General features: G+C 39.3%; 1 protein-coding gene across 1 annotated transcript in view; it reads left to right on the top strand.

Annotated features, from left to right (window-relative positions):
* LOC133856580 (phosphatidylinositol 4-kinase beta 1-like) overlaps positions 1 to 18,795 on the top strand; it is a 41,436-nt gene extending 22,641 nt beyond the window's left edge. Inside the window, exons 9-16 of the mRNA XM_062291638.1 lie at positions 3 to 100; positions 298 to 399; positions 7,078 to 7,131; positions 16,302 to 16,445; positions 16,626 to 16,679; positions 16,808 to 16,882; positions 17,669 to 17,752; positions 17,837 to 18,795. Coding sequence (XP_062147622.1) covers positions 3 to 100; positions 298 to 399; positions 7,078 to 7,131; positions 16,302 to 16,445; positions 16,626 to 16,679; positions 16,808 to 16,882; positions 17,669 to 17,752; positions 17,837 to 17,938 — 713 coding nt within the window. The 3' untranslated portion in view covers positions 17,939 to 18,795. The remainder of the gene's footprint in view (positions 1 to 2; positions 101 to 297; positions 400 to 7,077; positions 7,132 to 16,301; positions 16,446 to 16,625; positions 16,680 to 16,807; positions 16,883 to 17,668; positions 17,753 to 17,836) is intronic.
* The last annotated feature ends 7,842 nt before the right edge of the window (positions 18,796 to 26,637 follow it).

The following is a 26,637-nucleotide window of genomic DNA, read 5'->3' as shown; positions in this document are numbered from 1 at the left end:
AGATATATTCCAAGAAGCTGGTCTCCCTCTCTGGTTGCGGCCTTATGAAGTTCTAGTTACTTCTTCTTACACAGCTCTCATTGAAACAATTCCAGATACGGTAATTCTGTAAGCTTATGAGATTTTTATTTTTTTATTTTTATTTATTTATTTATTTTTTTTTTAATGTCAATTGACAATATAAGTTGCTGGCTATCTATTCTAGACACAGTAATTCTGTAAACTTACGCATTTTAAGTGAATTGGCATTATAAATTCCTGGCTATCTCCAAAGTAATTTTTGTCTTATTTTTTTAGGCTTCACTTCATTCTATAAAAAGTAGATATCCCATAACAAGTTTACGTGAATTCTTCGTTGCCAAGCATGAAGAAAATTCTCCAAGTTTTAAGCTTGCCCAGGTAATTTCCAGTTGCAATAAATACAGTAATGCTTCAGATTGTTCTATCCTTTGCGAGTTTGCTGATTCCCAAGTATTACCAGCTTTTTACCATGAGGGCATATATCACTACTATTAATTGTGTCTATTGCTTTATTTGTTTGTTTTTAACCTTACCCGATGTGGCTTAAACGAAGCCCAGTAAGCAAAGAAGTTTATAAAAGCGTAAAGGCACCACTAAGCATACATAAAGTATACAAAAAGGACACCAAAACAGGAAAAAAGAGGGAAGAGAGGAAAAACACCCGCAAAACCCAAAAACAGGAGGAAACCCAAACACCCCAACATAACCAGCTCACAAAACCCAGAGACTATTACATCACATCAGTGGCCCTCTTGCCTTGCCCCAGCTAGAACCAAAACCCCTGGCATCATAATTAATTGTGCACTCTAAGTTCTTCACTTCACCTCTAAGTTACTCATGTAGGTATATGAACATTTGATGCCTTTTGAGTGTTATTTTGTTTGGAAGGTTGGAAATGACTATTTAAGAAATGTTGGAGTCTTTTAGCATGGGGTCATTGGACTGTTTTCTTTTGTTGTGGAGAAGTGATTGGAATGGAACAACTATATGTTTGAGGGCGATAATGTCTTAAGCCTGCAGTATCTGGGTTAAAACTTGTTTCCATGAGATTTTTGTTATGTTTTGTGGAGTGAAATGACTTCCGGGTATTTATACAGTGGAGGACAGAGGGAAGAGATAGAGGTGCCTTTCAGTGTGAGAAGGGAGGAAAGCAGGTCATCATCCATACAGTGACCAGATTTGGATATGAAATAGAGAGCTAGGATTGGAGATTTTTTTTTGATAGGTAAGAAAAGAAATAGCATTAAAAAAGCGTAAAGGTGCCCCTAAGCATACATGGAGTATACAAGGACACCAAAACAAAAGAAAAACAGAAAACATTAAACCCAAAAGATAGAAGAAAGGCTACATTAAACCCCCAACTTCTTGCCTCTAATCCGGCTAGAACCCACATCTCTAGCATCGAAATTGATCGAGCATTCTAGATTCTTGATCTCTCTTTTCCCTTTTTCCTTAGGAGTAGAGACAGAGTGCTGCCTCTCATCAACTATAGTCAAGAAATCCTGAAAACCCTTCTCAGTCTCCTTGAAAGAAACCCCCCATCGTGCGAAAACAAGACCTAGCATCTTGCACTGCCCTGAGGTACACAACAACCCCTCCCTTAGGATCATCCCCCTTCAAAGATTCACTCATCTCGAAGACTCAAGAAGACTGCTGGTCCCTCCAAGACATACCAGGTAAAAACTAGGGAGAACACCCATACACCGAGGAGAATGGCCTCGGTGGAAACAAAACCCTTTGAAAAGAGGGAGGGAACCCCCCAATGCGAAACGGATACGAAAAAGCAGGCCCAATACCACCAGACGAGGGTTGGGCAACCGAAACCCCTCCCCCACCTAGCATCATCGAGGACTGGTCCATGGCCTTGATAGGGGGCTGAGAAGGAACACCCCAAGACAGCGCTATCGGAACATTGATTGCTGCCACAACCTTAGCAATCAGAGAAGCGTCCACTTGTGCTACACTGCCTTTATTCACTTTCCGGTAATATCTCTGCACTTGCTTGGAATCTGGCGAGTAGATGGGAGCCCCACACTCCGACATCATCGGGCAAGACAAGCGTAGCCTTTCACCCAAGGTAGCCACCCCTGAAAAAGTGGCTCCGAAAGATTCAGACCCACCAACAAAGCCTACTGGCTCCGGAGAAAACCCCTCAGACCTGAGAGAAGCATTCAGGGACAACTCCTCTGGGGAGAGAAAGGAGTTCTAGTGCACAGAAGGCGCCAAACCTACGCTTGACGAGCACCCCATCGAGAAACCCATGTCTACCGGCGGCGGATAGAGAAGAGCAGTTGAAGAAATCGACGGAACAGTAACTAAAGAGCAACCCAAGGCTACTTGTTGCGGAACAGTGGCATAAAACTTCTCCACTACGGCCCCCGGAGATGAAACCTTCGGGGGAGAAGAAGAGGCGTGCACATAAGACACCGGGAACTCAATTGACGAACAACCCAAAGCTTTCGACGTCAGAGAAGAACCAATAGCGGCCGCCCAAGACACCGAGCCTAAAATCGTACCTGAACTCGAGCTTAAACCCACAGAAAATGCGTCGAAAGCATGAACTAGATGAAGACCCGACTTAGTGTTCTTTTTCGAATAGGGCCTACAGCCCAACCCAAAGCAACTCTTAAACATCCGGCCCAACCCATTCTTGCCCATTCTCCGCTTCAGCCCAAAAGAGGAATACAAGCCCAATTTAGCCCTATGCCCACAAGCCTAAACTAGACACATTTCATAAATATTGAGAAGCTTCCTGAAAACCCCAAGCTCCTGCATTGATGCGTTAACTTCAAGATCAATGTCATCCACTGCAACCCTCTTCTTGGAGCACGCCAGATTGCACCCTCTGGAATCTCAAAGCCTGGAGCCCAACCCCTTCCTGCCCATTCTCCTCTTCTTGTTGGTTTTGTTGAAGAGAAGTGGTTTTGGGGAGAAATGACGAGCATGGATAGCCTTTTGTATTTCAATGGTATGTTTTTCTGTTTTAATAAATCGAACCCCCTCTAGTAGTTGTTATGGAGATGTCGGCCACAATGGATAGGGGTCTTTTAGATGGTTTTTCAGTGGTGTCAAGAAATAATGTAGGAATGGTTGTGTCGCATTTGTTTTTTGCGGATGATACTTTTTATCTTTTGTGAGGCCAATTATGAACATCTTCGTAATCTAAGATGTCTATTTTTATGTTTTGAAGTGGTCTCGGGGTTAAAGATTAATTTGTTGAACCCAAAGATTATTCCAATTGGTGAGGTGGTTGATGTAGAAAGTTTGGCTAGAATAATTGGGTGTAGGGTGGCTTTGTTACCTATGAAATATTTGAGTATTTCGGGTGGAGGGCGTCGCCGGAGGAGCAATGTGCTCTTGACCTTTTTCCGATGGTGAGGCATGCAGATGTTGAACCAAGATCGGTGGTGGATTGCTTCTCGTTGGAGTCCTCGCCGCTTGAGCTGTTGGGCAAAGACCGGCATCTTCGTCCGAAGGGTAAGAAGCTTCTCTCTCGTTCGAATTTGAATTTTGAAAATTTGAAATCCGAATATTCAAGAACGTGTACGTGGAATAAGCTGGGTTCCAGGTTTTATGTGGCCTTGGGCCGAGCTGTAAGAAAACTTCTAGACTGGTTTTTCGGGTCGGGGATGGGTCGTAAACATTTAGGTTTCCATGTGGCCCCTTTTTGGCCGAAACCTAAAGTTGCCCGTCCATCCAAATCCCTGTCGGAGACGACGCTGGAGTGGTCTTTTGGGATGTTTTTGGTTCGGTCTCCTCCTGGGGGTTTAGTGGGTAATGCACTGGTAGCCACAAAGGGTGCGGGTCCGGCGTAGTCAACTTCTCCAGCCTCTAAAAAATTTGGGTTTCCCCCTTCTCTGGCACCAGAGCTTACTTTTTTGGCGGCTCCTCCAGCTCGCCCTCCGGATCCTGTGTTTAAGTTCTCTCCTTTGAGGCCGCTTCAGATTCCTTAACCCGGGTTTGCCCCTTCGTCTTTCACTGGAGCGGCTGTGTTGGGTGAGAAGCTGCGTTCTCCCCTCGTGGTGGTTTCTAAGCCTTTTCAGTGTTACTACAAGAAGGTGAAGGTGTTAAGGGAAGGGAAATCTGTGAAGTGGAATGAGGAGGTATTTTTTGATTATTTGGAAGTCGCGAAGATGACTGTTGGCTGCTCGGTTGAGAAGGTTACGGCTGCTAAGCTGCCAATGAAGAAGGCTGTAGAGCCACCAGTGAAGTAGGGTCTTAGGAAGGGATTTGTCAACCCTTGCCTGAAGGTGCCAATTAATCCCACATCACCGCAGAAGGTCACCGATGTCGGGATGGTTGGACCTTCATTCCCCCCGAGAGGTTGTCTCACTCCTTATTCCTTTGAAGGAAATGGTTTATCCCTTTCTCGCAATTGGCCTGTTGATTTTGATCATAACGGGGAGATTGTGGTTTGGGAGGAGGATGATGAGTTTTGGGATGGCTTGCCCTTGGATTGGGCTTTGGATGGTGTTTTTGAGGAGGAGGCCTTGGCTATTCGGGATGTCATGGAGGAAAAGTTTCTGAGAGAAAATGTTAGCATGCCAAAAGTCAAAAGGTAAGAGGAGCTTTTGAATCTGCAAAGCTCCATTAATTATGGTTACGGTTTAGCTTCCTCCAGGCGTAGGAAAGGATAGACCCACGTTTTGTAGGGTTTGTTGTTGCTTTGGTGGGTTGTCTCTCGGGCATTTAGTTTTTTCTTGTAACTCTGTTTGGGCTCCTTTGTGGGTTGTTTGGTTCTTTCTTGGGTTTTGGGGTTTTTTCTGTTGGTTTTGTTGGTTGTTGCGGGTTAGCTTTAGGAGTTTCTGATGTATACTTCCTGTGTACCTAGGGGTGTCTTTACACTTTTTTAACAAATCTTTTTTTACTTATCAAAAAAACAAATATATTTGGGTCTTCCTTTGGGGGCACCATACAAGCTAGTTCTATATGGAATGGTATTGTCAAAAAACTGGAGAGGCGGTTGGCGGTTTGGAAGAGGCTATATTTGTCAGAGGGAGTAGGCTGACTTTGATCAAAAGTACTTTGTCCAATGTGCCCATATACAATTAATGTTTGTTTCCTATATCAAAGGGTGTTCTAATAGGATTGAGAAACTTCAAAGAGATTTTTTATGGGGAGGTATCAATGAGGAGTTTAAATTACATCTAGTTAAATGGTCAAAAATTTGTTCTCCCAAGTAGTATGGTGGTTTTGGGGGTTAGAAACTTGATTAAGTATAATCAAGCACTGTTGGGTAAATGGTTATGGCCGTATGCTACGGAGAGGGAGGCTTTATGATGTTTGGTGGTGGAAGCAAAATATGATACTATGAGTGGAGGTTGGTGTTCTAAGGATGTAGAGGGGCCTTTTGGTGTTGGAGTGTGGAAACATATTAGGAGGGTGTGAAGAGTTTTTTTTTTTTTTTTTTCGAGATTTGTCAAATATGAAGTGAGAGATGGATCAAAGATTAGGTTCTGGCATGATGTATAGTGTGTTGAAGATGGAAACTACCGACATACTATGATTCTCCTTTATTTATTCTGATTGCAATATTGTCTTTATTTCTTTCCATATTAGTCTATTGGTTTCTTCTATTTAAACCTATGCAATTGTATGAAACGAAGAGAAGCAATAAGTCAGGAGTTCGAACCTTGACTCTGTCATTTACCTCATATTTCAATTAAATATTCCATATGTTGGGCCTCACTTATTAAAAGGAAATCTGAGCTCACATGTGAGGAGAGTGTTAAAGTATTGTATAAGTGAATAAATTTACCTCTTCCTATTAGTTTAAGCTTTTGGGACAAGTGGTTAAATCACCGCTTGTCCCAAAAGCTTAAGCTAATAGGAAGAGGTAAATTTTATAATTTAATCAATACTTTAACATAGTGTGTGGATCAACCAATGAAGGAAGCTTTCTCGGAGTTGTTTAGTATTGCTTGTTGTAAGGAGGCGTGGGTTGCGGATAATATGCAGTTTTCCAATGGTGTATTTAGGGGAATATATCTTTTATAAGATCTGTACCTGATTGGGAGGTAGATTTGGTGATTGCGTTTTTTGGTAAGTTGTATTACCTCAAATGGAGACAAGGTGGTGAGAATCGTACTCGGTGGATTCCTTCAAAGAGGAAGAAGTTTGAAGTGAGGTTTTTTTTTTTCACGAATTGTCTAGTTCTCGGGGGGTTCTTATTTCCTTGGAGTTTTTGGAAAGTCAATGTTCCTTTGAGAATGAGTTATTTATTTATTTATTTTTTATTTTTTTTTGTTGTTGACGGCTCTTGGTAAGATTTTGATTTTGGTTAATCTGAGAAAGAGAAGAGTAATAGTGGTGGAATGGTGTTGCATGTATAAAAGGAGTGAGAAATCTATTGATGACCTTTTTCTCCATTATGAAGTGGCAAGACAATTATGGAGTGCGCTTCTTAGCCTCTTCGGAGTAAAATGGGTTATACCTAAAAGGGTGATAGAGCTGTTAGATTGTTGGTGAGGTCAAGTGGGAAGTCTATCAGTTCTAGTTGCTTGGAGGATATCCCCGTTGTGCTTAAAGTGGAGCATATGGAGAGAGCAGAATGCCAAATGTTTTGAAGATCATGAGAAGTCGATGGAAGAGCTCAAGAACATTTTGGTCAAATCGCTTTTTAATTGGACATGGGCGTATAATATTTCTCATGTTTCTAACTTTTTTGAATTTGTAGATTTTTGTTCCTCTTTTAGCCTTTAGTGGGGACTCTCTTTATATACATCCTGTGTACTGGGGTTTGCGCCCTCTTTGCACTTTCCAATGATATGAATTACTTATATGTATACAAGTAAAAAAAATTCCCATGCACTTGGGTGTAGTCATTATTTTTGGCGTGTGTGTGTGTGTTTTTTTCCCCTTTGAGAAAAGGGGGAGAGAGAGAGAGAGAGATTGGGTGGTTCCTGGAAACATATAGTTTTGGATGAATTTGTCTGTTGTACGTTGATTCGATTAATTATAATCATTTCATTATGTTTAAGTGAAAAAGAGTTTAACTGAATTTATTTTAGGGTAAAGATTTTATCATTTCATTTTTTTTTTTTATTCTTTTTGCAGAGAAATTTCGTTGAAAGTATGGCTGGATATTCCCTTGTGTGCTACCTTCTCCAGGTATGGCTCTCTCTCTCTCTCTCTCTCTCTGTGACACACACACACCCACACACCCACAGACATGCACAAACGTAAGTAGGATACGGATGTGGGAGTAGTTCAGAGTGGCATCCTCAAAATGAAATGAAAGTTGTTGTGAATTGGGATACTGATGTGGGAGTTGTCATGTAGGTCTCTTCTGCATTGTGAACTTGTCCCTTTATAAGTTTATATGATTTAGTTTTCAAGCAATTATGAGGGCTTCAAAATACTGTTTGTGACAGTTGCTATTTATTCTCTGTTCACATGTAATAAACTCTTCTTACACGACGCTGTATTGATAGATAACTTTTCCACTTCAATTGCAGTAAAGAAATCATGCAGCTTTTTAAGTTAATGAGTAAATTATTTACAGTGATGTCAAGGGATCAAGGTATTGAATGTGGAGATAGAATGGTATCATGTCTTTTTAATGTGGCATTCTCTATATTAAATGTTCTGCAGCATGGGCAATTGGTGCCCAGAATGTCCCCAACAACCATGCACTATGACATATTGAAAAATGTTTGGGGCATTCCCTTGTATACACCCTATGTGCTTGAGTTTCTTCTTATTTTAATAACATTTGTTACCTATAAAAAAAAAATAGACATTAGAAAAATAATCGATCCAGATGATGTTTGTAAGGGGTTATAGGTTCTTTTCTGTACTTAATTATGAAATTTTACTTCCCTCATCTTCTTTTTTGTGTCTGCAAAGTAAATTGTTCTCTCTATTTTTTAGAGAGAGAAGCTCTCCACCCTTTTTTCAAAATCCTCTGCTTCTCCCCTCTTTCTCCTCATTCTGTGGCTGTTCTAGGGGAGGAGGGAAGCCTTTCCTCCTCCCATCCTTTTCTCTTCTTTCCTCACGTCTTCTTCTCTTTCCCTCTGCCTCTTTGGGTTCTTAGGGTTTATCTTTTTCTTGGGTGTAGTTCTCGGTGGCTGGGTCTTCTCCAGCTCGTTCTGGTCTCTTCCGTCGATGCCGTTTCCGTGGTTGGCCGCTACGCTGTCGTGCGTGGGTTTTGGTCCTTTTGCATCTTGGGTTGTAGATCTACTGTGTTTGGGTCCTCCTAACAGTGCACGTGCTTCACCGGAGGTTTCGCTGTCATGGTCCGGCATTCCCTATCGTTGGCGTTGCTACGGGTGGACGCCACGCGCCGTCCCAGCACATGTGGCCAAGGGAGTTTTTTTTTTAAGTTTGGGAGTTAGATCTACGGTGTTGGGGATCTCTTCGCCGTGCACGCGCCCCTCCGGTGGCTTTTCCAGCAAATTCCGCGATGTCCGACAGTTTTTTCGGCTGGTTCAACGACACGCCGGCGATAGTAGCGCCACGCACCGCCGACTGTAGTTTTTTTTCTTTTTCTTGGCTGTAGTTGTGGCTTTTCTTTTGTATTTGGGGTTTGATTTGTATTTTGGGTTTGCTTTTCAGATGTAATTCAAGCTTTTTTGTATTTTTGGGTTTGTATTTCTGTTGGGTTTGGGTGCTTTTGGGCAGATTTGGGTGAATATTGGGAGGCTTTTTTGGGCTTTGGGTTTCTTGCGATTCTGGGTGTTATGGGTGCTGCATGCGGGTTTTAGGGTTGGTCCTTATGGGTTTGTTTGGGTTTTTCTTTTTATGGGTTAGGTTTGGCTGTTCCTGTGTATGCTTTCTGTGTACTTAGGGACGCCTTACGCTTATATATGAAGTTTTCTTACTTATAAAAAAAAAAAAAAAAAAAAAGTAAATTAACGGATTGATGTATGCATCTACAATAATCCATGCGAAGTATGCTTATGCATCAATTTTTCACTTATAAGTTTGCTTTTCTTTTACCCTACACTGGGTTGCTCAGGGAATGTGGGAGAAAAACACAAATAGATGTTTTATGATTTGCATTTTTTTGGTTCCAGGTCATTGAGTTTTAGCTCAAATAGCACCTCCCATTCTCTGTGGAGGGTGAACTCATGAATTCAAAACCCAGTGGATGCATAATTTACTCATAGAAAAAAAAGAAATTGCTTCCAAAAATGCAGAAGTGTTTTGGGGTACAAGGCGGGTTCCTTATCCATGTTTTATTTGGAATTACCCCTAGGGTAATCCTTTAAGGCTCAAGGGTTGTGGAATGTTATTATTAAAAAGTTGGAGTATTAACGCTCATGACTTATCATCGAAGGATTCAATCACTCAAGACACCTCTCATCCTATACGTGAGTTTAGTGATAAAGAGATAAGAGATAAGAGCATGAAGAGATAGAGAGAGGAAGACATTGTAATCTAACTCAAACTCAATGTATAGATGAGGAAGAGTTATACTTCAATATGAAGACATAGAAGAGATAGAGTTGTAGTTAATCTTATATATTGTAAATGCTATATATATATATATATATCAATCAAAGCTCACTAAGATGAGCACGGTGAATATATTATACAACTAAGGTTATTAGGTTCTTTTATGGTATCAGAGCAGCATATAGACCAACGTCTTTGATCCTTATGTCTAACTCTAACTCTACTTCCAACACCTCTTCCATGGCTTCACCGCCCCACCCAACCAATCCCATGTCTGTAGTCTTCACCGTCCCAAACATGAATCACTCTGTGAATATCAAGCTCTCCAAAGGGAATTTCATGACTTGGAGAACGCAGCTCCTTGCCTACATCTGCGGTCAAGATGTGTTCGGGTTCTTAGATGGCTCATCTCAGCCACTTGCCCAAATTGTTCCCAATACCAGCACAGATGCTGGTGCTACCATGGCCAATCCGGAGTATCTTGCGTGGTGCCAAAGGGATCAAATGATCCTTAGTATGCTCATTTCAACGCTCAGCCTTATGTTTTTCATGCTATAGGTTGTGCTACTGCCCATGCTTTATGGACCATTTTGGTCGCTATGTTTGCCTCTCAAGCACGGGCTCATGGCAAATCTATTTTCAATTAGCCACGGTTAAGAAAGGGAACGACTCTATCACTGAGTATTTTCAGACCATCAAGACCTTGAGTGAAACTCTGGCTGTTGTTGGCCAGCCCTTGAACGACTTTGAAAGTGTCTCCTTCCTTCTCAAAGATCTCGGATCTAAACATAACCCGTTTGTTACCTCTGTAACAATGCGTGTGGATCCTTTATCCATCAATGAGCTTTATGGACATCTTCTTGTTCATGAGATGCGTATTGAACAGCAGCTCCCATCCATTGATCTTGCCCAACCCTCTGCTAATATCTCTTCTCGGTCTCCCATGTCTAGAGGTTGAGGTTACCGTGGTCGTGGCTCATCATCTTCCTATGGTGGACGACAACTACCGTGGTCATGGTTCTTCCTCCATCAACCGAGGGCGTGGCTCCTACTTCTCCAATGACACTGCCTCTTCATCACGACCTACATGTCTGATTTGTGGCAAGCTAGGCCACACTGCCCTCGGATGCTATCAACGGCAAGAATTGGCATCTCCATCTGAATCTCAGCACAGTCCACTGGCTTATTACTCTTCTCCTGTCCTGCCTGCTAAAGACAATTGGTACCCCGATACCGGAGTAACTCATCACGTTACTAGTGAGCTCCAGCATCTCAATCTCTCTTCTGAGGACTACCATGGTCAGGATCAGATCTGTGTAGGAGATGGAACAGATTTGCCTATAAGTCACATTGGTTCTGCATCTCTCACTCTTACTCGTCGTTAATATCTCATTAAACAACTCCTTCATGTTCCTTTAATTTGCAAAAATCTTCTCTTAGTTCGTAAATTTGCTCTTGTAACTCTGTGTTTTTTGAATTTCATTCATCTTATTTTGTGATTAGGGACTGTCAAACCGGGATCCCACTCCATCAAGGCCCAATTAAGGATGGACTCTACCAACTCCATCTTTCGCCTAGTTCTTCCTCTTCAATAAAACTAGCCCTTGTAGGTGAGCGAACCTCTAACGATCATTGGCGCAAGTGCTTAGGTCATCCTGCTCTTCAAACAGTCAACAAAGTCTTATCTCATTTTCATCTTCCAGTCGTCCCTAATAAGGCATCAAATCCTTGCACTGCCTGCTCTCAGGCCAAAGGACATTCAGTTTCTACTTCAAGCATATGTAACCCTTCAGATTTAATTTTTTTAGATGTATGAGATCCTTCCCCAACTCTTTCTATCTATGGAAATCGTTATTATGTGTCCTTCATATATGCTTTCAGTCGTTTTACATGGGTCTTTCCCATCCAATCTAAATCTGATGTTATGCCCATGTTTCTCAAATTTCAAGCCATGGTGGAACGCTTATTAAACTCAAAGATTAAAAGTGTGCAAACAGATTGGGGTGGCAAATATCGCAACCTACATACCTATTTTCAATCCATTGGCATCATCCATTGCATTTCATGTCCTCACATGCATCAACAAGGATGCGCTAAAAGAAAACACCGTCATCTTATTGATACCACGTTGGCTCTTCTAGTTGACAGTCATCTTCCCAAAACCTTTTGAGATGAGGCGTGTCTCACTTCTTGCTACCTCATCAATAGGTTGTCCACTCCATTGCTGAAAAATAAGTCTCATTTTCAAAAACTTTTTAACCGCACTCCTGACTACACTTTCCTTAAAATCTTTGGGTGTGCATGCTTCCCTAATCTTCACCCCTATAACTCATAAATTCTCTCTCCATTCCAAACAATGTGTTTTCCTCGGCTACAGTCCAAACCACAAAGGTTACAAGTGCTATCACACTGAGTCTGGCCACATGTATATCTCACGAGATGTGGTGTTTCATGAAACTATGTTTCCCTTCACCACTACATCACTCACTGAGTCCTATGCTGCCCAACCTGCTCCCTTTATTCCATCTCTCCATATTCCAACACAGATTCCTACTCCTCCTGCAGCATCAAATATAACTCCATCACTTACTTTTTCCCATTCATCTTCTGCGGAACCAAGTGTGACTCATTCTCACTCCAATACTCATGCTCCTCCTCGCACTCATCCTATGCACACAAGGGCTTAGAATCACATTGTTCAACAACGGAAACTCACGGATGGCACAATAAGATACCCTGTGCCTCGCACATTACTATCCATAACTACATTAGCCCTTTGTGGAGTCTACATGTTTCTCGAATGTAGTCACCATCACTGAATGTCGTAATGCAATGCAAGTGGAGTTCAACACCTTGCTCCAAAACCATACTTGGTCTCTTGTTCCACCAATGGCAGCCAAGAAAGTCGTGGGCTGCAAATGAGTTTTTAAACTTAAAAGAAAGGCCGATGGGTCCATTGAAAGCCACAAGGCACGGCTCGTCGCCAAGGGTTGTCATCAACAAGCTGGAGTTGACTATGGTGAGACCTATAGCCCGGTTGTTAAATCTACGACTATAAGAACTGTGCTATCTATTGCTTACTCTACATGTTGGTCTCTAAAACAAATAGACATTCAGAATGCCTTCTTCATGGCTTCCTCTTCAAAGATGTATACTTGATTCAACCATCCGGATTCATTCATCCAAGCTATCCACATCATGTCTGCAAGCTCCACAAAGCTCTCTACGGTTTAAAACAGGCCAGTCGCGTCTAGTTTTCTAGACTCAGTGAAAAACTACTTCAGCTTGAATTCACGGGCTCCAAGGCAAATTCATCGTTGTTTATTTACCACAACTTTGTCACTATGTATCTCCTCATATATGTCAATGACATAATTATCACAGTCTCTGCCCCTGCTGCAATTACTGAACTGCTTCAGCTCCTCAGTGTTGATTTCGCAGTTATAGATTTGGGTGCCCTTCACCATTTTCTTGGGGTTGAAGTCCTCTCAGTCGAGTCTGGCCTTCTCTTCCAATACAGGTATATTTTGGACTTATTGAAGAAAACCAACATGCTGGAAGCCAAGCCTATCACGTCCCCCATGGCAGCCCTCTCTGTTCTGTTGGCTTTCACCGATGATCCAATAGAAGATCCTTCTCTATCGCAGCACTGTTGGATCCTTACAATACCTCGCACTGACACGCCTAGACTTGGGTTTTGCTGTTAACCATGTGTGCCAGTTCATGCATAGACCAACTAAACTACACTGGCAAGCTGTAAAAATGATTCTTCGCTACCTAAAGCACATTGTGTCTCATGGGCTCTCCTTCATCGAATGCAATCCACTAGCCTCCAAGCCTACTCGGATGCAGATTGGGCAGGCTGCCCAGATGTTTGACACTCCACAGGAGCCTATTGTGTCTTCCTTGGCTCAATCTTGATTTCATGGAGCTCTAGGAAGCAACCCGCCGTCTCACACTCCTATACGGAAGCAAAATATAAAGCGGTTGCCAACACTGTTGCTGAACTCCTTTGGATTCAAGCTCTTCCTCATGAACTCTGTATCTCTCTCCCATCTCCACCTAAACTATGGTGTGACAACATTGGGGCTACAAACATGTCAGTAAATCCTTTATTTCATGCACACACAAAACATGTGGAAATCGACTTCCATTTCGTTAGAGATCGTGTTGTTGATAGATCATTGGAAATTCTCTTCATTCCCAGCTCGGACCAATTAGTGGATGTTCTAACTAAACCTCTTGTCTCCACTCGGTTTCAAAGGTTATGTTTCAAGCTCAACATCTGATCTCCCCCGTTGACCTTGCGGGAGGGTATTAATGCACATGACTTATCATCAAATGACTCAATCACTCAAGACACCTCTCATCCTATACGTGAGTCTAGTGATAAAGAGATAAGAGATAAGAGCATGAAGCGATAGAGATAGGAAGACATTGTAATCTAACTCAAACTTAATGTATAGATGAGGAAGAGTTATACTTCAATATGAAAACATAGAAGAGGTAAGAGTTGTAGTTAATCTTATATATTGTAAATGCTATATATATATCAATCAATCAAAACTCACTAAGATGAGCATGGTGAATATATTATACATCAAGGGTTATGAGGTTCTTTTATGGAGAAGAGATCAACAAGCTGGAAAAAAAGTTGTATTTGTTTAAGGGTAGGAGAGTTACATTGTTAAAAAAACACTTGTCTAGTATTTCTACATGTTTGATTTCTCTTTTCAATAGCGCTATCTCAGGGCTAATAAGTGGGCAAAATACAATGGGATTTTTTATGAGGAGATACTGGGAGTGAATTCTAGTATCATCTGTTGGATGGGATTGTGATGTGCTCCCCTGCTAATGTGGGTGGTTTAGATGTTTGTAAATTGAAAGCTTTTTAAGCAAGCATTGCTAGGGAAATGGTTATGGTATTTCAGAGAGGAACCTGTTTTTGGAATCAGAGAGGAACCTGTTTTTGGCTGTGAATTATAGTCGCGAGATATGGTAAAATTTTGGATAAGTGGGCTACAGAGAAGGTGGGAGCCTTTCTCTCAACTTATGTGGTTCAAAATAGGGGATGGTAGTGAGTTTCATTCCTGGTATGGCAGTTGGTGTTGTGATGTTGTGTTGAAGTATAGTGCAGACGTTTTTTTGAGAGCTGTGCATAAGGAATGTTCAGTAGCCTCACAATTTCGAATATCGAGAGGAGCATGTCATTGGAATATTAGATTTGTGAGACCTTTGCAAGATTGGGAGCTGGAGTTAGTTGATCTACTTTTAGTTTATTATACTCTACTTCTACATTGTTAAGTGACAAGAGAGGTTGTGGTTTCTAGTCTTAATCTCTATGTAGGTTGCATGGGGTGATGCCTTCGACTGCAAAGTTTTTGAGCGTTGGAAAGGAAGATTTGATCACCAAGAGAAGGGTTTGATTTGGTGGGGGCAGTTCCTCATGCTTTTATGTGGATACTATGGGGGGAGAAGACAACCATACTTTTAATGCCGTAGGGTTAAATGGAGACTTACTTAAATCCAGTTTTTAGGTTCTTTGTATATGGAATGTGTGCTTTGGCCATCATATGCTGTGATTCTTGGATTTTATTGCTCTTTTTAATCTTTGATTGTTATATACTCATTCATCCTGTGTATTTATCGAGTACATTTTTACTACTACTGAAACAAAAGGGAAGAAAGAAATGAGGAAGTGAAATACTTGTACTTTGTCAAGGAGTTGTATTAGGCTAGGTTGGGTGGTAATATTGGTTTTGGCTTAGGGTTCTGCTTGGGAGGACCATTTTGGGGTATTGACCTTTTTTGTTACAGAAGAGAGTTAAAAACAGTTCATTTGCAGTTCTTCTATAAATGCAACATAGCATGGTTGGTTTTCATTGCAAACTATTCTGTCTATAATTGGACCTCGAAATTTCAAGAGGCTTCAGTAAAAGGGCACTGATCAACTAGGGGTATTTTATTTGCAGTTCTTCGATAATGTTTTTGATATGTTTGATGTGTTGGATTTTTGTGATTAATCTTTTGTCTATTTACCCTTATCCATATTTTCTCTTTCTTTTATATGTTTCTCTTGTATACTTCTTGTATACTAGGGCTATATTCTCCCTTTCTAGACTCTTCTCATGTAAAACTTTTACTGAGAGAGAGAGAGTTGGATACTCTGATACAGAAAAGGCAATAAAGTAGGATGCTCTATGTCTATTAATTTTTCAGGCTTCTCACTCCTAAACCAGCATATTCAATTAGGTTCTCCAGTAAAATGTGGGTGAGGAAAGAGATTTAGAATACATAAAGAAAAATTCTTCTGGTCTTCATAACTGAGAAGCAGTGGATTTTCTGTAAATTTTCACGCATTGCAATCACACCACTCCTTGAATGAAGAAAATGCTTGGGCAATTTGTACCAATAGTTAGACATAATTGATCCTTTCGAATATGTCATGTCTGTCATGTTTTGAGTTTTTTGGTTGAATGTTTTTCTGTTCATTGTTCTGAAAAGTTTCTTCAATATTTTTTTAGTACACAATCCGCTCATCTGTTCTTATAGCTAGACTAGTGAGTTATGCTTCTTTGAATGTTAGTGAATTACCAATGGTAGATTAAAGAATTCGTCTCTTGTAAGAAGTAGCCTGCATCTTGAGAGTCAGCATCAGCATCTGTAACAATACATTGCTTTTACATACGCTGCACTTGACTCTGGCAGTCAACTGGTCACATAACCCTTGATTCTTTGGATAAAAAAAGGACATACAGAAGTGTATCCATAAACAGATTGAAATGTGTATTGGTTGAAAATATAGTTGGTTTGGCACAGTGAAGCAACTTCTACAGCACATGCCCGATTAAGTGGTTTGTTTTGTGCCTGCTTCTCATCAGGTGAAGGATCGGCACAATGGGAATCTCTTATTGGATGAAGAAGGTCATATCATACATATTGATTTTGGCTTCATGCTCTCCAATTCACCTGGTGGCGTCAATTTTGAGAGTGCACCTTTCAAATTAACCCGCGAACTTCTTGAAGTAAGGAAGCGATGTTGTGAGGCTCACATTCTTTCAGTTTTTTTTTTTTTTTTTTTGTTATGTTAATTGGAACGATCTTTGTCGAGCTAACTGTTTAGCATCTTGATTTTTATTTTATTTTATTTTTTTTATAAATTTAGCTTTCAACTCTAAAGTGATGGAATATTGTGATCATTCTAGGTCATGGATTCTGATGCTGAGGGAGTTCCAAGCGAGTTCTTTGATTATTTTAAGGTCCTGATAAAAAATCTCTTTCTTTTTTCCTTTTTTTTTCTTTTTGGACTTTTTGAAGGCTTTGAATAAACTTACCATATTCTTAGGGTTAAATTTCACTTATGCTCTTTGCCCTTCAAAAAATTCAGGTTTTATGCATTCAAGGCTTTCTTACATGTCGTAAGCATGCTGAGCGCATTATTCTTCTTGTTGAAATGTTGCAGGTAAAACCATATCATCTACTACTTTTGCTGTATAAACTTTGTTTTCTGTGATTTCTGGGCCCAAGGACTTGTATTTAATAAAATGTAGTCCTCTGGTGGGGTCTGGTAGTTGTATGGATGGTCAGTTTAAATCTCTTCTTTGACCTGGCCTCTGTTTTCACCATGCTGTCATCCGTGTCTGGTTTGAACTCAATTTGGCCATCTAATGTTGTCTTGGACAACCTTATATGACTCAGCCAATTTGTTAACCTTAGATGGTTTGAAGGTTGTCTGAGACAGCCTCAGATGGCTGAGACCATTGCAGTGATTCATAACTATCATGCTGAGCTCCATTTGATCTGAAAAATGGTGATGTTCTTCAGTGATTTTATGCCTGCAGAAGAAGGGTACTCTCTTTTTGACTTTATAATCGTCATAGTGTAGGGTTTGGGGATGAAATCTTCACCTGTGTGACTAGAAGTTTTATTAATAACACCTGGATTATATTTCGATAAAATTTGCCTATAATGCAAGGGGACATCATCTTTATGTGACAACCAATATGTGTCTTGAGATGACCGTTTAATACTAATTGGAAGGCCACCTCAAATTGGAAAGCCTTTAACTAACTTTTTAACCAACTTTGGATTATGCTTTAAATACAAAGGTGTGTGTATGTGGATGGGTGGGTGCGTGATAGTGTGGTCATTCTGGTGATAAGATAGAGGAAGTACATAAATAGTTATCAGTGTCTGCTTGGATGATACCTGGTTGACTAAAGGTGCTATTCTTTTATGTTTGGATCAGGACTCTGGTTTCCCTTGCTTTAAAGGTGGTCCACGGACAATACAGAACCTAAGAAAACGATTCCATTTAAGTTTAACGGAAGAGGTTTGATGTTTATCTCCTAACCTCTCTCTACTGTACATCATTTCAGTGCATGGTTTCACATTGCTATCTATTGCTTTCTTGCAGCAATGTGTGTCCTTGGTGCTATCCCTAATAAGCAGCAGCTTAGATGCATGGCGGACACGGCAGTATGATTATTATCAGAAGGTTTTGAATGGAATATTGTGAAAAGGAAATCTTATCAGTTACATGGTTCTTTCCATTTGACAAAGCCAGCCCAGTTTAGGCATGTCGATTAAATTGCATGTCACTGTGTGATGTGAGGACATTTGGTTCGTTGTGGGATGGCTTGAGCGTTTTCTTGGATGCAAAAAGGATTATTAGAGGCAGTTTTTGGCCTGTTTTTTTTTTTCTTTTTTTCTTTCTTTCTTGGTGTGAGGAATTTGTAATTGTGTCGGGAGATGATTCGCAGGCACATTTTACCTCATCAGGGTTATTCTTTTTCACTATTCTTTTTTTCCCCTCGATCTCATGTAATATGAGACTGCTGGGCCTGTGGGCAATTTAGCTTGGTTGGAGGAGATACATAGCCATCCTAACCATCATTGGGGAGCACACACTGTACAGAGTGACTCCAGTGGAAAGGACTGGACATGAAATAGGTACAGATCGAGACCATGTTTGCTGGGTGAGATTGCGATTGCGATTGCGACTGCGACGTATTTTGCCTTGGTTAGTGATCCGATGCGTTCAGCTAGTTGTGGTTCTTTACATCTTTCGTTTCCGTCTGAAACCGATATATTCTTCAGATAAAACCATGGACAAGATTCAGCATTGAAAGGCAGCCCGCTGTTCCTTTCTAGTCTCTGCTATTTGCTAGCATGTCTTCACAAAGTTGTGATTCTTCTATATTCATCATAAAGTTGTGTTAGAAAAAACTATTGGAAACCAGAATATGATTGTATCATGTGTAATTTATTCAATTTTCATATCCAGTGAAATTTTTTTTCCGGTTGAAACTTGTAATCCGTATGGAATTTGGATGGCATTGAGATTTGATCAATTTTTGTGTCCCTTTTATCGAATTCCAGTTAGCATGGACGTGCTTGATTATCTTTTGTGAATTGAATTTTGGTCGTCTTTTATAAAATCTGTTGGCTGTCACCAACCTCTTACAATGGAAGCAGAACATTCAGAAGATACCAAAACTCTTCCATTATGATTAACTAGCTTATAACCCGCGCATTTAAAATGTTCATTTTCATTTTTAGATTTTAATTTAGAGAAAATAACGAAAAGTAATTTACTTCATAATCAACAATTTTCAATCTAAATTTCTTTAAAATTAGACTAAAATAAATCTTTTGCTTATAATATATGTATCTTAACAGATCTTTCATATTTGAATGAGAAATCACAAAATTATTTTAGCAATTTTACAATTAGGTAGTTACAACTAAACGTGATTATCTATTATGATATATAAGCTGCAAACAAAATCTCTATACATGTTGAGACTTGACGGGTAATATTGTAAGGAACCTTTACTTAGCCAGCTAGCTATACTTAAAATTCTCAACAATCTCAAATAGAAAAGATACGGTGTAGTTTGCAATAGTAAATGAACAAAGCAAAGTATCCAACCGTGTTGCTTTACATAGTACCAAAAATGACCCCTCCTCCGATAAGGGATGAAAATGTGGGTGGATACGGTTAGCAAAACCCATTATCTGTATATGCAGATACAGATAGCAGTTTTATGGTATGCCGATACGGTTAATAACCACATCCAAATTTCCTTTATATATATATATATATATAAGGGAAAAATATAAAAAAAAAAACCTCTTCAATTAACAGCCAATTTTAAAACAGCCAATTTTAAAATAGCCCAATGAATTTTCAACTGTGTTAAAGTAACCCATCAAACTAATATGGTGTGCCAAAAAGCTACTTTTTTTTTTTTTTTTTTGACGATACTCTTATTCTCTTAAAAACTAAAATAAAAAATTAATAAAAAAAACTATTTTTTTTTTTAAAAAAAAAAAAACCAAGGGGGTGGATTAATACAACAAAAAAAAGAAAAGAAAAGAAAAAAAAATTGTTTTTTTCTGGATAAATGCAAAGTCAATCCCTGTAATTGGCCTAAATTACAAATCGCTCCTTGCGGTATAAAAATAATTCGGAGGTTATCAAGGTAAACCAAAATAACAATTTAGTTCCTATAATCAAAACACTTGACAGATTCCTAAATGTCCAAGTGAGATAAGGTAGCTAGATCAAATCCCCCTTCACCCCTCTTGTATGGACATGTCAAAAAAAGAAAAAAGAAAAAAAGATAAGGCAGCTAGAGACGAGATGGTGATGGAGATCAAGGCACCGCTTTGAAGGATCTCGTTCAAGTACCAATTGGGCGGGTTACGAGAGCACGAGCAAAGAAGTTCAAGGATGTGCTCAACGGACTCATCCAAGAGTTATGGGCTCAAGCAAATTCGGGGAGGCCCATTGAGCATGATCCACGTGGGCAACAAAGAATTGTCACCTTGATTCAAGTTCTAGAAGGATCCGGTCAAGGCTAAGAACTGCTGAGATTGTTCGTTAATTTAGAAGGATCGGATTGCAAGACTTATTTTCTTTACCTACCTAAGATCTTTATATATTTTCTTTCCTTGCTAGGAATTGATTTGGACTTTATTTTCTTTCCTTGCTAGGAATTGATTTGTTTACTTATTAGGATTAGAACTACTTTCTCCGCAAGTAATTTTCTTGTATAAATAGGTGTACCTACCATGTAATCGAGGAGACATTGATGATTCATAAAACTTGTGAGGTTTTATTCTCTTTGGTTCTTTGAAGAACTACTCGAACTTATCGGGATTTCCCGTGGCGTTCATCTCGACTTATCAAACGGAATTTTCACCACCGTTTGTGGCGTCTTCCTTATACCGAGGTTCTTGTTTGTCATAAACAACGGGTCGAGGTTTTTCCATTCGAATCTGTCCTTAGAACGGTCTTGGGTTCCCTTTCGTTGTTGGGTCTCGTTATTCTTGACGGGGTTCACATCATTTGGTATCACAGCTCAGTTTCTAGTTCAGGTTTGCATATCCCTTCACATCACTATTTTGAAATTTTATTTCATTATTCTTAAAAGCCAGTTGCTAATCATCAAAAAAACAAAAAAAAAATCGTGTCAAAATTCAGATTTGTGATTTTCGCGAATCTTTGCTTTAATTTTTCAGATTTGAAATTTTCAGATTTGAATTCCATTCTTAATTGATTACGCGAATCTTTGCTTTAATTTTCAGATCAATAATTTCAAGATTTGGATTTTCTTTCCATATCTGCAACTTCCATCTTTGAATTACATGTCGCTTTCAATTGTCCTTTGTATAGTTTCATGTGCTTGTTGAAATCTGATCAATCGTTTTTGGCAATTACAATTATTATTGCTGCTTGTGACTAGAAAAAAAAAAAAAAAAAAAAAAAAAAAAAAAAAAAAAAAAAAAAAAAATTCATTATTCTGTGCTTCTCTGAAAATTTCCATATTCCTTGTGTTCAAATCTGAAATTCCTTGAGTAGTTCTGGGTGAATTGTTGCTGGAAATTTTGAGTTGTTTGTTTAGTTTCAAAAGAACTAAGAGAGAATTATCGAGTGGAAAAAGGCAAGAGTGGTGAGAACATCAGAGGGTAAAAGCCATATTATTTTGAGTGAAACACGAGTGGAGAGTGATCCACCTTCTTGAGTGTAAACACGTAAGGGAGTGATTCGTGAGGATCTTTTTTTTCTTTCTAACCTTTGTTTTGCAGCAATCATGTCTCACGATAGTGGTAAGAGCATTGTCGAAGGTGATACAAAATTGGCCGATCCGAAAATGTTTATGGAGGCCATGATGAGTGAGATGAGGCGAGTGATGAAGATGGAGATGGAGCAGGTTCACGAACGGATAGATCAGATGGAGAATAGACGTGAGGAGCAACCACAAAACGGTCGTAATTTTCGTAAAAGGGAAAGAGTTCCACCGAGGGAGGAGGATGAAGAGCGTTATGGGTCTGGTTTTGATGAAGAAGAAGATCGGGGTTCCATTGTTAACAATAGGAGACCTGGAGGAAGATTTAGAGAAGCTAGGAATCGTGAAGATAACAACTTGGGTGGTATTAAGATGAAGATTCCGTCCTTTCAAGGTAGATCTGATCCTGAGGCATATCTTGAATGGGAGAAGAAGATGGAATTCGTGTTTGATTGTCACAACTACTCCGAGACAAAGAAAGTAAAATTAGCTGTGATTGAATTTTCTGAATATGCTATTACTTGGTGGGATCAGCTTGTGATAAACAGGAGGCGGAATAGAGAACGCCCAATAGACACATGGGAGGAGATGAAAGTTGTGATGAGAAAACGGTTCGTTCCAAGTTACTACTACCGAGAGTTGTACAAAAGGCTACAAGGTCTTAGACAAGGGAGTCAAAGCGTAGAGGATTACTACAAGGAGATGGAGATTGCTATGATCCGCGCTAATGTAGAGGAAGATCGGGAGGCTAAAATGGCTAGATTTTTACTTGGCTTAAACCGGGAGATCCATGATAAGGTAGAGATGCAGCATTATGTGGAATTGGAAGATATGGTGCATATGGCTATCAAAGTGGAACAACAACTCAAGAGAGGGAGTGGGACACGTGCAGGCCATAACTCTAGTTCTACCTCTTGGAAATTGAGTCAAGCCAAGCCGCTGGACAAGTCACAAACGCCCAAACCCGAGCCCAAGTCCGTGACCACCAGCCACGTTCCTCAAGGTAAAACCGAAGCCTCTACCTCTAGGAATCGTGATATTAAGTGTTTTAGATGTCAAGGCAGGGGCCACATAGCAAGTCAATGTCCAAACAAGCAAGCCATGGTGTTGCAAGCCAATGGAGAAATTGTGACCGATAATGAAGATTCCGACACCGACAACATGCCGCCATTGGAGGATGTTTCCGATGAGGAGTATTTAGCCCCTGACGCATTGACATTGGTGGCGAGAAGAGCATTGAGCTTGCAAGCAAAAGGAGTTGATGAAGTACAGCGGGAGAACATCTTTCACACAAGGTGCTACGTTAAAGACAAGGAGTACGAGGATGTCTTCCCCGAGGAAACACCACATGGGTTACCTCCAATCCGAGGGATTGAACATCAAATTGATTTAGTTCCTGGTGTAACCATCCCAAACCGACCAGCTTATAGGAGCAATCCCGAGGAGACAAAGGAGCTTCAACGGCAGGTAAGTGAATTGTTGGAGAAAGGGCACGTGAGGGAGAGCATGAGCCCATGTGCGGTTCCGGTCTTACTTGTACCTAAGAAGGATGGGACGTGGAGAATGTGCGTTGATTGCCAAGCCATCAACAACATACGGTAAAGTATCGTCATCCTATCCCACGCTTAGATGATATGTTAGATGAGCTGCATGGTTCTTGCATATTTTCTAAGATTGATTTAAAAAGTGGTTATCATCAAATTAGGATAAAAGAAGGAGATGAATGGAAAACTGCCTTTAAAACAAAATATGGTTTGTATGAATGGTTAGTTATGCCTTTTGGTTTGACTAATGCTCCGAGCACCTTTATGAGACTTATGAACCATGTTTTGCGTGCATTTATAGGCAGATTTGTTGTTGTCTATTTTGATGATATACTCATTTATAGCAAGAACATAGACGATCATGTAGTACATTTAAAATCCGTTTTAGATGTGCTAAGGAAAGAAAAGTTGTTTGCTAATTTAAAGAAGTGCACTTTTTACACCGATAAGCTTGTATTTTTGGGATTTGTTGTTAGTGCACAAGGTATACAGGTTGATGAGGAGAAGGTACGTGGTCCAAGATTGGCCGAGCCCCACAAGTGTAGGTAATGTTCGTGGTTTTCATGGACTTACTAGTTTCTACTGGTGGTTCGTGAAGGACTTCAGTAGCTTAGCCTCACCGCTTACCGAAGTGATCAAGAAAAACGTTGGATTTTGGTGGGGAGAAGAACAAGAGAAAGCAAGACTCAACATTGAGCGAAGAACGGAACAATATGCCACACAAGCCAACAAGGGACGTCGCAACCTGGTTTTTGAACCCGGAGATTGGGTTTGGCTGTATATGAGAAAAGAAAGATTCCCGGTGAAAAGACGTTCCAAATTGCTCCCAAGAGGAGATGGCCCTTTTCAAGTCCTCGAGCGTATCAATGACAACGCTTACAAGCTAGATTTACCTGGTGAGTACAATGTCAGTACCATTTTTAATGTTACTGATTTGAGTCCTTTTGATGTAGGTGATGATTTGAGGGCAAATCCTTTTCAAGAGGAGGGGAATGATGGAGATCAAGGCACCGCTTTGAAGGATCTCGTTCAAGTACCAATTGGGCGGGTTACGAGAGCACGAGCAAAGAAGTTCAAGGATGTGCTCAACGGACTCATCCAAGAGTTATGGGCTCAAGCAAATTCGGGGAGGCCCATTGAGCATGATCCACGTGGGCAACAAAGAATTGTCACCTTGATTCAAGTTCTAGAAGGATCCGGTCAAGGCTAAGAACTGCTGAGATTGTTCGTTAATTTAGAAGGATCGGATTGCAAGACTTATTTTCTTTACCTACCTAAGATCTTTATTTATTTTCTTTCCTTGCTAGGAATTGATTTGGACTTTATTTTCTTTCCTTGCTAGGAATTGATTTGTTTACTTATTAGGATTAGAACTATTTTCTCCGCAAGTAATTTTCTTGTATAAATAGGTGTACCTACCATGTAATCGAGGAGACATTGATGATTCATAAAACTTGTGAGATTTTATTCTCTTTGGTTCTTTGAAGAACTACTCGAACTTATCGGGATTTCCCGTGGCGTTCATCTCGACTTATCAAACGGAATTTTCACCACCGTTTGTGGCGTCTTCCTTATACCGAGGTTCTTGTTTGTCATAAACAACGGGTCGAGGTTTTTCCATTCGAATCTGTCCTTAGAACGGTCTTGGGTTCCCTTTCGTTGTTGGGTCTCGTTATTCTTGACGGGGTTCACATCAGATGGTTTTTCTTTTTTCTTTTTTTTCAGGAGAGAGGGGAGAGCGTTTAAATTAAAAGTCCATGTACTAATATTAGAGATTATAGTTACAATTTGATTGGTTATTGTGACGGTATAAATTAACCCAAAAAATCATAAAGGTTTGTTTGTTAGGCTATTGTGACAATCTAATATATTTCTATATCCCTTTAATGTTAATCTAATTAGGAGTAGCTTCGCATTTGAAAACAAAAAGGTAGAAATTTGATTGGTTAATTTATGTTCTTATTCATTCTATGGTACTTGTTTTTGGGTTTTGTTGGGTTGTGTGCCTAATAATGTTTGTAACAGGTAAATCAATAAGAAGCATTGGTCACTTATTCGTTGCAATTTTTGTTTGAAAATCAAAAGCTTTGCTGTTTGGTGTATTTTTTTTAATAAGAGGATTTCCAGTAAAAAAAATTCTGATGGGACTCAAATTGTTTTTGAAAACTTAGTAGGTTTAGTTGTGTAGTGTTGTAGAAATTGGAGCTTGTCTTACTTTTTGGTATAGAGGGCCAAATGCCTGTTTGTTTAACCCAAAATTATTTAATTGTTTTTCATTTGAATTGATTTTTTTTTTTTTTGAAATTTATGAAAAATCTCAAAATTGATTAAAAGAAATTCTCCCTATTCATTTGGAATTCTGCAAAATACAGATCATATAGTCTTTGTTTTCCCCCCATTATTTACACACATCAATAATGGTTCTTGACAACCAGAATTTTCACTGATAATGGTTCTTGTTGTTTGAATTTAATATTTGAATAATGATTCAATGCCACTCAAATATACAACTTTTCACCACCTTGCCTATGTGGCAAGGTGGTCCCCCACTATTTTTTGAGTTTTTTTATTTTTTAAAATTAAATTAAGGTGGGGGACCACCTTGCCACATAGACAAGATGGTGAAAAGTTGTATATTTAGGTGGTAATGAATCATTACTCTTAATATTTAGTTGAACCCAACAAACATAGTTCTAATTACCCAAATCATGTTTTCCAAGTTGGTAGTTACATTAAGTATTTTTTCTTCCCATCCTATTTTAGGGTTACCAAAATTCACTAAACAACTACGATTAGATTTGAATGGGTATAAGATCACATACTTTAGGAAAGAGTTGAGAATAAGAAAGAGAAATACACAATTAAAGTGGTTTGGCCTATGGCTTACATTCACACGTCAAAGCCTTTGTTTGTTTGCTACATCTTTCATTTTTTATTTATTTGATTGTGTATAAGACTATTTATAGAGAATTAGTCTAAATGTTACAAGTTTTTTTTTACTTTTACATTAACAATAAATTTAATTTATCATCTTGTAACTCGTCTTTTGAGCTCTTATAACTCTTATTTCCATAATGGGTACATTATAATTTACCAATTTTGGCGATCCAAATTTCATGTTGTTCCTTTCCTTTCTTTGCCTTTTTGAAAGATAATTGAGTTGTTCATTTTGATCAAAATTATCTTGCTTTCACCCTTTTCTCTTTTCTGTCTATTGAAAAAATTACAATTTAGCCCCTTAAACTGTCAGCTGTATTGCAAATAGCCCCACAAACTACCAACGCCCGGACCTCTTAAACTACCAAAACGTTTTAAAAAGGCTAATTTGATTGAAATATGCCTATAATACTACTTACACATGTTATTTTTCAATACTTAAAAAAAAAAAAAAATAATAAAATAAAAAAAAATAAAAAAAATAAAATCAAATCAAAAAATAAAATCAAATCAAAAAAACTAGAATTTTCCTTTTTTTAATAATAATAATAATAGTAATAAAATAAAATTTTGGTTTTTTTATTTATTTTTTAGTTCTATTTTAAAATTTAATTTTTATTATTTTTTAATTGAAAAATAACACGTGACAAGGGTAATAG

The sequence above is a fragment of the Alnus glutinosa genome, chromosome 14, assembly GCF_958979055.1.
Source record: "Alnus glutinosa chromosome 14, dhAlnGlut1.1, whole genome shotgun sequence".
Taxonomy (NCBI): domain Eukaryota; kingdom Viridiplantae; phylum Streptophyta; class Magnoliopsida; order Fagales; family Betulaceae; genus Alnus; species Alnus glutinosa.
This window is presented reverse-complemented; position numbering and strand designations above follow the sequence as displayed.